The sequence below is a fragment of the Trachurus trachurus genome (assembly GCF_905171665.1).
Source record: "Trachurus trachurus genome assembly, chromosome: 9".
Lineage (NCBI taxonomy): Eukaryota > Metazoa > Chordata > Actinopteri > Carangiformes > Carangidae > Trachurus > Trachurus trachurus.
The window spans coordinates 28,651,576-28,666,188 of NC_139895.1; the positions used below are offsets into that span (position 1 = coordinate 28,651,576).

Below are 14,613 nucleotides of genomic sequence, written 5' to 3' on the forward strand. Positions count from 1 at the left end.
ATACGGTATATTAAAACTGAATGAAGGCACTGCATTTTGACGTGAATGCTTCTTTCTCAACAAAAGAATAAACATGTAGTTTTAGTAAAACTACTTGGCCCGCGTGACTGATCATTTGTCTAGTTTCTATTCATATTGCTGTGTTGAAATGTAGTGTACTGCTGCTCAGTGTTAATTTAGACAAAAGGTTTTCAAGCGAGATGTATTTTACGGCCGGGGTGGTCATGATAACGAGCCACGACGAGGCCGCGAAGGCAACACGACTTCAACTCAGCGGGTCACGTGATCAGGCGAGCAGCGTTCAGGGCAGATCCGTTGTCAGCGGCTCTCAGCCGTCTCTTTCACCGTGAAGACACCGGAGGAGGAGGATCAAGATGTGCACCAGGTGAGATCAACGGCTCTTTGTGTAGTCAGGTGTCCGGGCTTCGTGTCTGACCTCACGGCTTTTTATTTCTGACGTGCAGCTTTACGTTTGCAGGAAACAGCCGTGGAGGCTGGGAGAGAGGGCTTTGTGTTGAAATGCATAAAGCCACAATCAGCTCTATAAATGTCGTGTTCTCTTTTCCTAGTTTGATCAAGTGATTGATTTAATCTGTGATCGTGATTAATTTCTTTATTCAATCACAGCTCAAAGCAGAAATGTGATCTTCATATTGCTACGGAGGCGGATTCATTTTCGTCTAAAGGGCCCACACAGTCTCTCTCTCTCACTTTTTTTTCGAAATTCACTCAGATGTCACTTTCAGTATCATTATAGGTTGATTATATTTCTAGCAGGTGTGATGTGATGCCAGAAATATCAGTTAAAAAGGGAATTTGTTAAGAGAAGCAAATAAATAGTATTGACCAATGCATCCTTACTTATTTATTTAAATGTGATATGTACTTAAAGTTTGGGCACCAGGTTGAAGTTGGATTGTGTTGTGGCACAGCTGCACAAATATTCTGGTTGTGAATGTCCTGCAGGCAGTTAAGATCCAAACTGACGCAGATCAGTCTGGAAAATCCACACTGAAAATCTCTGGGTGGATCTAAAACATGCTGAGTATGCACGTTGGCCTGGAAATGGCTGAAGACCTAAAGTGATCGAGTAGCTGAAATTAGACAGACTCTGTGGTTAGTTACTACTTGTAAAGTTCACAGTACAAAGTCTCAGTTAGACAAGAAGTAAACCTGTCACACGGCTGATCTCAAAGATCTGGCAGGCTTCCATGTTTAATCCACTGTTATCATTAACCTGCATTATAAAAATCACTTTGTCTGAGATACCTTATCCGTGCCAGCCAGGCAGCAGGCTGTGTTGACGTTGCATCTTCCAGAGGAAATAACTGTGTGTTTCTCTCTGCAGTGTCCAGCCTGTTGAGTGGACCAGTGACCTCAAGAACCAGAAGTGAGTTTCCTTTAAAAAAAATGCTTTTGTGCACTTTAAACAGACGGTTACCGTTGCACAACATAACTTTACTTCTCTTCCTAGTTTTGATGGCGTAGTCCTGGTGACCCAGAGTCATGAGACGCTGCCGGCCGAGCTCGAGTGCCTGAAAGCTCCTCTGCAGGACTACAGCTCCGTGAGTATCTGCTCTCCCACCACCACCAGCCAGTCAGCCTGCAAAACCTGAGAGAAAACTCACACCAAGACGTTCTTGTCATAACAGGGTGTTGTGTATTCTGAGTCCAGTTGAGCTGGTACCATGTAGGAAAACAGGAAAAACATGATTTCTGCTACACAAATGTATGTTTTATCAGACATGCCTCTAGTGGGTTATTTCACCTGTGCAGGCCTCAGTTGTGTCAGTCTATCATTAATAACTAGTCATCTAGCCACTGTCAACAAACAGCCACAGTTTGTGATCGTCCTGCTGCAGCATCTTAGAACAAGGGGAGGTTTAACATGCTCTCTGGGGACTGAGTGTCTTTGTGTGGTGTTACTTCACTTTCAGCTGGACAGCGGTTTGGGGGAGGAGGTGGTGCTCATCAAGGTCCCTGGTCTCCCTGGTAACCGCCTGGTGTTTGCCTCCACCGGCCCAGTGAACCGCGACTACGACGACATCAGGCGTTTCGGTGATGCAGCGGTCAACGGCATCAAACGGTAAGAGCTGATGTGTTTTTGTTTTATTAAAACGTAGCTGGGTCACCACCTGCCAGAAATGAATTAAACAAATGCATCTGAGTGAGTGAGTGAGTGAGTGAGTGAGTGAGTGAGTGAGTGAGTGAGTGAGTGAGTGAGTGAGTGAGTGAGTGAGTGAGTGAGTGAGTGAGTGAGTGAGTGATCTTCCACCCCATTTATCACCTACCTACACCCATGCTTATAAAGAAACCCATGAAAGACAGACAAATAAACAGATGCGGCTCTCATACCATGTTTCTTGTAACGATGGTAAACAAATGAACTGATAACTAGTTATGAAAGAAGAAGATTTTTGTTAATCAGACCTATCTACTATTTTAAGTTTGATGGTTGAATGAACTTAAATCTACTGAATCTATTGTTTTTTCCAGAGACCTCAGTGTAAAACTACTGTACATTTCATAGTCATAAATACTCAGTTCAGTTAACAGAGATCTACTCACGTGAGAGATGGGCTTGCATGGTCTGGTTTCTTATGTCTCAAAGCAGAAATGATGACTTTCATATCCCAAAACTCCCAGTTTCTTTTGGTGTCTTCATCCTGTGTTGTGTCCTTCCAGGGCCTTGAAAGCTGGCATGCAGCGCCCCCTGCTGGTCAGCCCCCCACACAAGGACTACAAGAACAGCACACTGGTGGCTGCTCTCGGGGCCCTTCATGCTCTGTACATGGTGAGGGACAGCTAACAACCCCCTCACACAGAGGCAGATTTAACGGTCGTCTAGTGTCCGTGTGGGCAGTGACCACTGACCAGTCTATGGATGTCGGCCTCAGCTTCTTTCACTTCGAAAAAAAATAGGCATTTGATAACATTTGCAAAGCTGTGAGATGCAGTTTAGTCAAAATATATTAGCTCCAAACTGGAATCAAGGCTCCTTTACTTTCCTTTTTATGTGTTTAGCAATGATCTTAGTTTCAAGGTTAAATCTGATCATGTGTCAAAACAAAAACACTCACTTTTTATATTCTATCTTCTCCAACAGCCTCTTGAAGTCAGGGAGGGGAATGTGAAACCCACTGAGTACAAGGTGTGTGTCCTGGGGCTGTGGGCTACACAGGAGGCTCAGGGGCGGAAGCTGGTGGAGCTAGCTGACGCTCTGGAGAGCGGCAGGTGATTAAAAACACTTCATCATCGTTTCTCCAGAGAGATACAGTATTTTATCACTCAGTCTTTATTCACCCACCCGTCCCCCTCCCCTCCTCAGAGTGGCATGTCGGGACATCGGTGGCTCTGACCCTGAGCGTATGGCTGCTCCTCGTGTGGCCGAGTACACCCAGGCTCTCTTCAAGGACAGCCCCGTGAAGGTAGTAAACATGAAATCACATGTGCTGACAGAAGAACTATATTTCTATATTTTATTGTGGGAGAAAGTCAACACACCTCTGCTCTTCCTGTGTGTGGGCGGTGTGTACTTCAGGCTGGTTTGTAAGAATGTGTGTGTATTTGTCTCCTGCAGGTGGAGGTGGTGAGCGACGTCAAGATTCTGGAGAGAGAGTATCCCTGTCTGGCTGCTGTCAATCGCTGTGCCAACAGTAAGGAAACATATTTAGTTTTCATCACATGTTAAAGGGATAGTTCAACATTTTGGCAAATTGGCCCATTGCCACAGTCCCTATAGTTTTAGCAGTAGGTTCGTTACCTTTGTTGGTTGGTGCAAGCTATTTTTAGAACGGCGGAGCAGAGCTGTGAGCTGCTCAGAGCTACGCTACGGAGGCTCATAGGATTTCTTGGCTCATCAAACTCATCAAATACACAAACCAACAACTCCAAAACGCTCTTGTGGATAAGTTATGAGATAATAATAATGGAACATTATGAGACGGGAGTTGCTTTCGAGGCAAATGCCTGGTTGTTTAAAAGCTGACCCTGACAGGAACGCGCATCATCGTTGTTGCATGAATTTACCTCGAAAACAACTCACAACTTGTCGACCAGAGCGTTTTGGAGTTGTTGGATTGTGTATTTAATGAGTTTGATGAGGGAAACCAAGAAATCCCATTAGCCTCAGTAGCGTAGCTCTGAGCAGCTCTCTGTTCTGCTCCGCCGTTCTTAAAATAGCTTGCACCGACAATTAAAGGTAACAAACCTACTGCTAAAGGGATTATGGCAATGGGCCAATTTGCCAAAATGTTGAACTATCCCTTTAACAAGACTCGGGGCACACATTCACCAAACTGATGAATACTCATTAACAGTTTCCCTCTTCTGCAGGTGTACCACGCCACCAGGCCAGAGTTGTCAAGCTGCAGTACTGTGGAGAAGGGCCCATCACCAAGACACTCATGTTGGTGGGAAAGGTGAGAGGGAACTATTCAAATGAATGAATTAATAAATAAAATAATCAATATATTATTAGTCGGTTGCAGTCCTTTGCACTTTTTAACTGTTTGTGTATCTGCCAGAAAATGAGCACGGTCTGTATGTACATGTGAATGTTCACTGACAGCCAGAGGTCGGGTCTTATTTGGTGTTTCCAGGGAATCACCTATGACACTGGAGGAGCTGACATCAAGGCCGGAGGGTTCATGGCTGGGATGCACAGAGACAAGTGTGGAGCTGCTGCCGTTGCCGGCTTCTTTCAGGTGAGTGGTGTGAATAATAAACCCTGAGGGAGATAAAGAAACTGATCTTTTGGATTGGCTCAGAGATTTCAAAATAAAATCAGCACTTTACAACTTTAGGACTTTGGTCAGGAATCAATCTCAGGTAGCTTGGTAAAGTTGTTTGTCCTCAGTTCCAGGTCATGTTCCAGATTTGCTCAGACTTTGCTCTGGACCTGAGACCTGGGTTTTATTGACCAGCTTACAACTCAAACTTGAGCAATGTCTGTCTTGCTTTCTAGATTGTGGCCAAGCTGAAGCCGAAGCATCTGAAGGTCATCGGCTCGATGGCCATGGTGAGGAACAGTGTGGGTGCAGGTCAGTATAATCCACATTTTTCCATATTTATGTTGCAGGTGTAGTTACTTCTTTCAGTGTGGCCTGTGTTACAGCCCTCAGCTGACTGCATGTACGTATGTGTGTTTCCTCAGACTGTTATGTGGCTGATGAGCTGGTGGTTTCCCGTGCGGGAAGAAGAGTGAGAGTGGGAAACACTGACGCCGAGGGACGTATGGTGATGGTCGATCTGCTCTGTGAGATGAAGGAGAAGGTCAGAACATCTCATAGCAGTTACTTCTACCATATGATGGATAGAAAGAGCATATGACAGGTTGCCATCTACAGCAACCTCCACTTGACATGCACCCAACCATACTGCTTATCCATGCAGGGTTGTGTAGGTGCTGGAGTCAATCTCGGCCGAAATAGGGCGAGGTCAGAGTTAGTTAGGTCATAGTATATAGACGAACACTCACACACTCACTTTTTTTTGGCATATTTTGAAGATTTTACAACATACAAAACAACAGCTACCAAACCAAACAAAGCGTGGGGTGGGAGAAAAAAACAAAACAAACAAAACATAAAACAGAATAATCAGACAATGTGATAACACAGCAAAAAGAAAAAGATAACACTAATTCAAATAATTACATAAGGTTTCAGTCAGAGGATATGTTTTCATCAATATATGCATGAGCTAAGCATAAGTTACCATGGTGATCTGGCCCGGTTAAAAGAGAGCCTGGCTTTAGACTCAACACACCACGCTTCATAGTACACCCCTCTGGAGAAATGTTCTCCCTGGCAGGCACAGGGAGAACATTTCTGGATCCAGAACCTTCTTGAGAGGAGAGGGAGTTTGACATATTAAACAGGTCTCAGTCAAACTTGCATCATCCCTGGAAATCTCTCTACACAAACGGCCACATTTGTACTTATAGAGTCCCATATTGTGAAGTTGTTGTGGATATTTTTAAGTTTGGTTAATCTGATTTCTTTCTTTCTTCTACCAGTGAGCTTCCTTCTGCTTTTGACCATGTCATGTTTTTCTCCAGGCAGTAAAGGAGAAATCTCCTGAGCTCTTCACTATTGCCACTCTGACTGGTCATGCCATCAGAGCCATGGGACCCAACTACTCTGTGAGTGCTGCTTTAAACACAAGTAGTGCAGTTTACTGAGAGATGTTCACATTTAAACTCTGAAAAGATTCAGCTGTGTTCAGTGTTAAATTTGTTGTTGTAGATTATCATGGATAATGGACCAGCCCATCGAGGCGGGAATGCTGCTCAGTGGCAGACTGGTAAGAAAACAGCACACATAAATTTTAGTATGAACAGTCATCTGACCTTTTTGCACTAAACTAAGTTGCATTAATAAATCAAAGTCAATTTACCAGGTTTTTCCAGAGATTTTGACCACATCTGTTGCTCATAGTCAGTGGATTCATCAGTTTTTGCAGTAACTCAGTTAAGTCTTGAATTGTGGTTGAAAGCTCAGGGAAAACCAATAAATTGTCCTTAAAATAATCTTGTCACACTGTATTGATGAAGCTACAAAGTAAACTGATTTGTCATTCATTTGAACTTGAACTAAATGATTATTTCATCAATTCACTGGATGATTGTTATCAAATTTATTATCATAATTTGTCTTCTAGAGATGCAACCTGTTTTCTGTTGGACATCATTATGAAATGAATATATACTTTTGGGTTTGCCAGACATGCACCAAGACTTATTTAGTATTTCTTCATTGTCGTATAAGTCACAGCCTTTGACTTTTAGAAAATAGTTCATAAGAAATAAGTAGCTGATAATAAAATTGCTTCAGTGCTGTTTGCCACTCTAACAACAGCAGTGACACCACTTGTACATTTTACACATGTAATACAATGATATCAGATTTCATCATTGTGACTTTATCAAATAATACACTGACTCAATCGCAGCAAAATGAGCTCCAGAGAAAGATTTATTTTCATCATCACCAACTAACACCAGGTCTTTGCTTCACTTGTGTGCAGCTGGGGAGGTGTTGGGTGACGTGTTTGAGGTGTCCAGCATCAGACGAGAGGACTATGACTTCCACAAAGGCAAGTCTGAGTATGAGGATATTCTGCAGTGCAACAACCTTCCGTCCTCAGCTACACCTCGAGGACATCAGACCCCCGCAGCTTTCCTCATCATGACTTCAGGGCTCGACAAGGTGCTCACACATTCTCCTTATACATTTTTATTTTTATGTAAATATGCAGAGAATAGTATGGAAGACATGCAGTGGTTTATATCATATTATCATCTATGAATTTCCATTGCAGCATGGTGTGGACTCAAAGACCCCTCTGCCGTACTCCCACATTGACATCGCTGGGTCCAGTGGTCCCTTTCCCGGTGTCCCAACAGGGGCCCCCATCCTTGCCATGGCAACCAAGTACATCATGCCTAGTGATCTCTAAACGGATTACTCGAGTATAAAAAGACAGCGTCCTCTGCACTTAATCCCAACACAAATTTGTAACCGTCCAAATATAAACAAAATCCCTGCCACAACATGTAATGCATAATCTACACTTTTTCATGTCTGACTTTCTCCTATACCTCAGATTTCTTTTCTGCAATAATTTTCTGTAATTTGTAAGACCTTGTAACACTCGTCCTATCTGTGACAAATGACCCTTTTTCTTAAGTGGCCTGAATCCATATACTGTATACTCAGGGCTTAAAAGGAAGTACGGTATAAAACTATCAACTTTTTTAACGTACATTTGTATGTGTGCAACAAACAAGGGATGTGGTTGTGTGATCAATGATGCTGTGTGCCAGTGTACTTCTCACTGATCAATAAAACAAATTGGAGCTCATTTGAGTGTTTTTTGCATATTGCTTGATACTTTTGACTCCACTGTTTTTATCTGCCAGCTTTAATCATTACTTTTTAGAATTAAGAGTAGACATTGAAAAACATATTTTGTATTTGTAGAGATTACCTGACATCCTATGAAGTTATAAGAAATATCTCAGCCTTAACCACCTGCTGTATATTGAGGGTTTCTAATCCAAGACTTTTATTATAATGTTAAATGTAGAATACATTTCTGTTTCATGACTGTGATGATCTCATAATGGAAACAGAAACAGCAGGTGTGTTTCCATACATCTAGTGTGCATCAGAGAGAGAGAGAGAGAGAGAAACCTTATTGATCCCAATGGGCAGTTCAGTTTGCAGTCATCACAGTAGGGTTATATATGTGTAGCCTATGTAACCCTTACCCTACTGTGTGATATATAATGTACCACTGAGTTTCGCAGTTTGTCCTCTCCAACATGGCTGAAATCTGTGTCCGTTCGTTTTAGCGGTCAGGAGGTAGAATCGAGGAGGCGGAAGTGACGCAACGACGCCGAATCATTAAAAAGAGACGTTAGCGCGCGCTCTGAGCTCAAACTTCAGCCCCGCAGTGAGAGTGGTGTCAGCTCTGTGCGCCTCTGCCTGCTACCTGCACACAAAGACTCAACTTGTGGAGGATCTTCTCACTCTCACTCGGCTATACCTTCGACCTTCAGCCTCCGTTTTGCCGGAGTCACGCTAAGAACTTTTCTTTTCACGTCTACGCACACGAAAAAACACAGCAACCATGTTTGAGGCTCGCCTGGTCCAGGGCTCCATCCTGAAGAAGGTGCTGGAAGCTCTGAAGGATCTGATCACAGAAGCCTGCTGGGATGTCAGCTCGTCCGGCATCTCCCTGCAGAGCATGGACTCGTCCCACGTCTCCCTGGTCCAGCTCACCCTCCGCCACGACGGCTTCGACTCGTACCGGTGCGACAGAAACCTCGCCATGGGAGTCAACCTCAGCAGGTGGAGTAAACACGTCCTAGCATAAGTTCTGCTTAGTTAGAAAACACGTTTGACCTTCTTTGATACGGGCATGACTAACGTTAGACACTTTGATATATTGTAGGTTACGGTCGTGCATAGAGCTCCAGTTTCTGATGACTAATGGCTGGTTTGACAGGTCAAAGTTTAGCCACTGTTCAAATCGACATAAATGTCGCGCTAGTTTGGCTGTGAGCCGTCGTATGCTCGGTGCTAACAGCTAGAGGTACTCGAGTCAGACGGTTATTTCGGTATGAGTATTGGCTGCAGTTAGCGTTAATGGTCTGTGTCTCATATACATGAAGCTAATAAAGAGGGTAGCCATCTTGGCGGTGTTGCCCGGGCAAGTCTCTCTGGTGCACCGAGCTGTCATCTTTAACTCTTTACTGCCCGCTCTCAAGTCCACCGGGTTACACATGTTTCACACTCCGATTATATCGTTAATACGCTGACCGGTGGGTTAGTTTAGTATTTTGTCTTGTGTTTGAACGTCTGGCCCAGTTTCAGAGAGCCAGCAGTTTCATTGTGATTACGCAGCGACGTCATTTGAGCGCCAAATTCTCTGCAGGGATATGTTGGCGGGAATAGTTTTTTAACCCGGGAACTTCCACTTCCGCCTGTGCCTCACTGCCCTCTGTAGCACTACACCGGTGTAGTGGACATAACGGTCCGCTGAAACACTTTGACTACTTTTTATGTGACGGAACAAACTTTATTGTGTTTTTTAATCAACAGAAATAATATGAAGCCGTCAAAAACACACACACGGATTCATCTTTCTGATTCCATCCCCTCAGATTATTCTAATAGTGCTGCAATTAGTGATTTGTTTCCACAAACAATTCATTATCTTTTTATTGTTCTTTTCCACTATTTTTATACACAAAATTAACTGATTGCCTTGAGCACACAGTGACATCTTCAGTGCACAGATGAAGTGTTTTTTTTTTTTTTCTATCTCCGAAGGTGTAACTTTTTGAGAGTTAAGTCTGATACATTTGTTAATTAATGAAAAGAAGTTATCCCAACTGTTACAGCTTCATTATTAGCTACCTTGTTTTGAACACTTGGAATTTCTGGCAAACAAAATAAAATGTTTGAATGTTCAAATAAATGAATGGATTAATTAAAAAAGTAATCAGCAAGTTGATAAACAATGAAAACCAACCCCAATTATTTTCCTTTTTGGGGGAATACCTTGAATTGTAAACTTACTGTCATGGTCATAAACTTAGTGCACATGTTTTTATCGCCTAATAAAATAAAAACAGCCTAGATTTAGAGTATGAAGTTAAAGTGAGCAGGGACACAGAAACTCACTTGATTTTTTTTTTTCTTTTCACCCGTTCAGTATGTCAAAAATCCTGAAGTGTGCAGGAAATGAGGATATCATCACTCTCAGAGCAGAAGACAATGCAGACACACTGGCCCTCGTGTTTGAGACACTCAGTAAGTTTTGATTTATTAACAATCCAACAACACAACTTAAACGTCACAGATTGCGCTTAGTTACCGTTTCCCACTGTCTTATTTTATCTCTTCTCACTCTTACAGATCAAGAGAAAGTCTCTGATTATGAGATGAAGCTGATGGACCTGGATGTGGAGCAGCTGGGTATTCCAGTAAGTAAATCTGTCGCCTGCCTTTGTCCTGTGTTGTCCCACGTGTTTTTCATGGACACTGTTCCTGACCTTTCCTCAACGCTCTGTCCCTCCAGGAGCAGGAGTACAGCTGTGTGGTGAAGATGCCCTCTGGAGAGTTTGCCCGCATCTGCCGTGACCTTTCTCAGATCGGCGACGCCGTCATGATCTCCTGCGCCAAAGACGGAGTCAAGTTCTCTGCCACAGGAGAGCTGGGAACAGGAAACGTCAAACTGTCCCAGACCAGCAACGTAGACAAAGAGGACGAGGCGGTAAGCATCACTCTCTGCTAAAGTCTAATGTGGACTTGTCACAGGTAACTAGAACCTGTTGGAGATTGTTTAGAAATCATTTGTCTCTGCTGTCACAAATAATAACCAATAACCAACTTCAAGGCACCTTTATCAAAAGATAAACAGTAATTCTGTTTGAAAACTTCCACTCCTGCATTAATGATTAGATCACTTGTAGTTTTTGAAAACACAGCAATCACTTGGGCATTTTATAATCTACTAATCTCTTTGAGGACTTCCACTTTGGCCAGGTTCATATTTGTTCCTGATTTGATGAATTGATGAGTTGATTGACAGTAGAATAATCTTATGATTAACTGTCAGAGGTTCTGATGTGAATCGTTCCTCAGCTCCAGTGTTAATAATCACTAGTAAGATTATTGGACTCTGTGATAAAGAATCTTCCGTACTTTAACTGCTTTGATGACGCATGTTAAAGATCCTTCTCTTTCACTGTTTATCTTCAGGTTACCATTGAGATGAACGAGCCCGTCCAGTTGATCTTTGCCCTCAACTACCTGAACTTCTTCACCAAGGCCACGCCTCTGTCCAAGACCGTCACCCTCAGCATGTCTGCTGACATCCCCCTCGGTGAGGGACAGTCCTTTGATTTGCTCTCTGAAGGTGTTCACAGAAGCTGTTGTGTCCCTGACTAACTCTGTGTTTTTCTCTCTTTAGTGGTGGAGTACAAGATTGCCGACATGGGACACGTCAAGTACTACTTGGCCCCGAAGATTGATGAAGAGGCTTCTTAAGCTGTTTGTTAAAGCCCAAAAAGGAAGAAAAGAGAAAAGAAGGTGACTGGGACTTGTCCTGAGCGATTGGAGGGCTGAAGTGATCTGAGTGACCGTCACTCTGAGGTTTCTGTCCAACCAGAGATTGACAGCAGGACGTGTAGCGTCCTCTCCTTACAGCCAGCTGTAAGAGTGATGCCATCTGATGTGATAAAGTCGGTGTTTGATGAGAGCAGCTGGCTGTGCTCCAGACAACCCTGTGTAAACTCGCCACTCGTTCACTCACTTCTCTCTATCTTCCTGCCCATTTTGGGGAAAGCAGATTTCAAGTATCCCATTCCTTCTTGTAGATAACGTATTGTAAATACTTTCCGTGGTTTTCGCACTGTCAGGTCAACCTCAAATGTTTTTGTATTCATCGAATTCAGTCCAAAATAAATGATTCAAGGTGTTTCCAATATTACACTTGTCTGTCTGACATCTGTGGACAAAAACTGCACATATGTTACATTTAGACAAAGACACACTCATACTGGCCTCAGCCCTTCAAACTGTGGGGCCCTGCTAGCTTTGATTTCATCCACTGCCATGCATTTCACTCTGATCAAATGAAACCCCAAGCCCCATAGATTAAATCTAAAGGAGCTGTGTTGGTATATTTTCCTACATCTGTGGTGCTGAATGTACAAAAATGTCAAACTTCTGCATTTGACACTGATGTTTTTCCAAAATAAGCTTAAATCTGTGTTTTTATAGAACTTGCCTTTAGGCTTCATGAAAAGTCTTGGGTCAGCACACAACACGGATAAAGGGCCAAATGGAATTCAACCATTCATTTTCTGTGACAGGGGCTAAAATGAGAACGGCCAAAGTGTTGGTTCCTTTAAAGCCACTTTCAGGTTTTGATTATAATAGAGATCAAATATTTCTCTATAACATTAGTGACTAAAGCAGATTAATTATATAATAGGTCCCCACAAAGCCCTGCTTTCAAACTTCTGTTTGAATAAATACAATGAGCAAAATGCTTCAAGTATCAGCAGTAAGAGAACCTGATCCTGTGACAGATGACTTGTTTGATAGTTATTCCTGATATCTCACAGTCACCTCCACACGTTTGTAGTCTTCCCCCCAGTATGTCCTTTTTGGATCGTTTCAGTTCTTTGGATCTCCACCTCAAGATTGGATTTAATTGTGTAAATGCAGCAGTAACCAGATGCAGCCAGTAGGTGGGGTCCTTTTCCTACTTTTGTTCCCTCCATGGGTGAGGGCCAGTTATCAGCTGACACCTCCTATTGAAGAAGAACAAATTTACTCCTAATCTCCATTAGTGAATGAGAAACGGAAAGGAGTGATTCAGTCCAACCAAAGAAAAGATATGTGGTTTTTATTTTGTGCTCCTGGACTCAAAGCACCTGCACTTACTAAAAATCAAACTTGATACTGTAATGTCTCGACTGTTGTCCCATGTGGAGGACATGTACCACTGTGTGCTGTTGCCTTACTGTATTTCAGTCTTTCAAACACATTAGAGATTTTAAATGTACAATTAAATCTCTGAAATCAGTTTGACAGCAGGACAGTTACATCACAGAAGTCATCAGAGTCACTTCACCGCAGTCATATGTGTCTGTCTGCAGCTGCTTATTCAGGGAATGGGTGTAGGTTTCATTTGACCAGTGAGACATTACACTCAGTATGGGCATCCAGCTCATAGGCTTTAACAAGAGCTGACCATTTCATTTGCTGCAAAGGATTCAGAAGATTTATTTTACCTTTATTTTACCAGGTTGCCCCTTGAGATTGCATCTCTTTTGTGAGAGAGGCCAAGACGCTGAACTGGTGCAACAACAATAATATAAGCAATTGGACTCAATTACAAACATTACATCATTCAAAATAGCAGGTGCACATTTCTGTAAGTTGATGTTTTATAAGAGAAACCTTGAATTCACCCAAAGAAAATGAGACCAGAAGAGAGGTGTGAGTGTGGTTCCAGGACCGGGGGCAGTGTAGGAGAAAGCTGTTGGAAGTGTATATGTAGGAAGTAAAGAGCCCCCCCACCCCCACCCCAAATCCCAAAATCTTGACTCTGGTGTATTGTGTTGTAGAACAGCAGTAGGTGCTGTGGAGTCCGACAGCTCTAATCCTCAGGCTTTAAGCCGTCTGGCAGCCACATCTGGCTCCACTCTGAGATGAACCTCTACTGTACACAGAGCTGAGTAGAAAGCAGTACTGAAATACTACAGTAGATGACAGCACTGGACTGTACCCAAGTGATTACTCATCTGAGGTATTGTTTACTTTCTTTTAATGCCACTTTATACTAATACTGCACCATATAAAAATATGGTTTACCATAATACATACATTTACCTGACAGCTGCTATCAAAATGTTTTACATAAATATGTAACATATGCCTTCTAGGAATAGTACAAGCATTCTGGAAAGAATAAAGAAAAATAAGGTAAATAGTTCAACATATAACCCTTCATCTTTTTATTTCCTCTTCTAACTTGATCTTAAAATTTAGCATTTTTAATTTTCCAGGCCATCACTGAAAAATCTGACTCAACTCTAACTGTCTGGGTTGAATGAAATCACCTGAGAGCAGAGCACAGACGGAGCAGATTAAAACCTCACTGTAATCCTCTACTCCTCTTCAATATCCAAATGTCACATGATGAAAGTGCAGATCTCTAATCAGCTTCAGCCCATACAGAGGATTTTTTTTTTGTTGTTGTGGATTTGTTCATGCCAAATACATTGCAGTGATAATGTATGTCTGTCCCAGCAGCAGTCACCAGCTTTCTACTGTAGACTGAAATGTTCCTGGAAACTTGTGAGGGAATCCTCACTCACAGTGATTTATTCACAAAAACAAAATGTACCGCAGCTTGTGGGAGAGGCGATAAGAGAACAAGTGTGTGTCTTCAGATACAGTGTAGAGAAAAAAAAGTTGGGACTGTCATTGTAGGAAATGACCGATAAAGCGAAGCGACAGCACGGGCGTTTAAGCTGCCTCAATATTTAATTAACCACTGCCACCCAGGTTAAGATTAATTACT

At 42.6% G+C, this 14,613-nt stretch overlaps 2 protein-coding genes across 2 annotated transcripts; both read left to right on the forward strand.

Moving 5' to 3' along the window:
• The first annotated feature begins 263 nt into the window (after positions 1-263).
• Positions 264-7,866, forward strand: LOC310990914 (putative aminopeptidase W07G4.4). The gene is made up of 16 exons (XM_083978470.1): positions 264-385; positions 1,349-1,390; positions 1,475-1,565; positions 1,938-2,086; positions 2,686-2,794; positions 3,107-3,234; positions 3,329-3,428; positions 3,581-3,656; positions 4,336-4,421; positions 4,602-4,706; positions 4,967-5,042; positions 5,156-5,274; positions 6,062-6,145; positions 6,249-6,306; positions 7,030-7,211; positions 7,324-7,866. The coding sequence occupies exons 1-16, from the start codon at positions 375-377 to the stop codon at positions 7,459-7,461; spliced, it is 1,554 nt and encodes a 517-aa protein (XP_083834596.1). The 5' UTR covers positions 264-374; the 3' UTR covers positions 7,462-7,866.
• Positions 7,867-8,446: 580 nt separating this feature from the next.
• pcna (proliferating cell nuclear antigen) lies at positions 8,447-11,986 on the forward strand. The gene is made up of 6 exons (XM_083978380.1): positions 8,447-8,858; positions 10,228-10,325; positions 10,431-10,498; positions 10,594-10,788; positions 11,277-11,400; positions 11,488-11,986. Exons 1-6 carry the CDS (start codon positions 8,638-8,640, stop codon positions 11,562-11,564), a joined length of 783 nt encoding a protein of 260 aa, XP_083834506.1. The 5' UTR covers positions 8,447-8,637; the 3' UTR covers positions 11,565-11,986.
• Positions 11,987-14,613: the final 2,627 nt, after the last annotated feature.

Bases quoted from the DNA above. Each gene is read 5' to 3' on its own strand.
- pcna (XM_083978380.1), top strand. From the start codon at position 8,638: ATGTTTGAGGCTCGCCTGGTCCAGGGCTCCATCCTGAAGAAGGTGCTG. The intron at 10,499-10,593 runs GTAAGTAAATCT...CTGTCCCTCCAG, and splicing joins TGGAGCAGCTGGGTATTCCA to GAGCAGGAGTACAGCTGTGT. The intron at 11,401-11,487 runs GTGAGGGACAGT...TTCTCTCTTTAG, and splicing joins GTCTGCTGACATCCCCCTCG to TGGTGGAGTACAAGATTGCC.
- LOC310990914 (XM_083978470.1), top strand. The intron at 3,429-3,580 runs GTAGTAAACATG...TGTCTCCTGCAG, and splicing joins TCAAGGACAGCCCCGTGAAG to GTGGAGGTGGTGAGCGACGT. The intron at 4,707-4,966 runs GTGAGTGGTGTG...CTTGCTTTCTAG, and splicing joins CCGTTGCCGGCTTCTTTCAG to ATTGTGGCCAAGCTGAAGCC.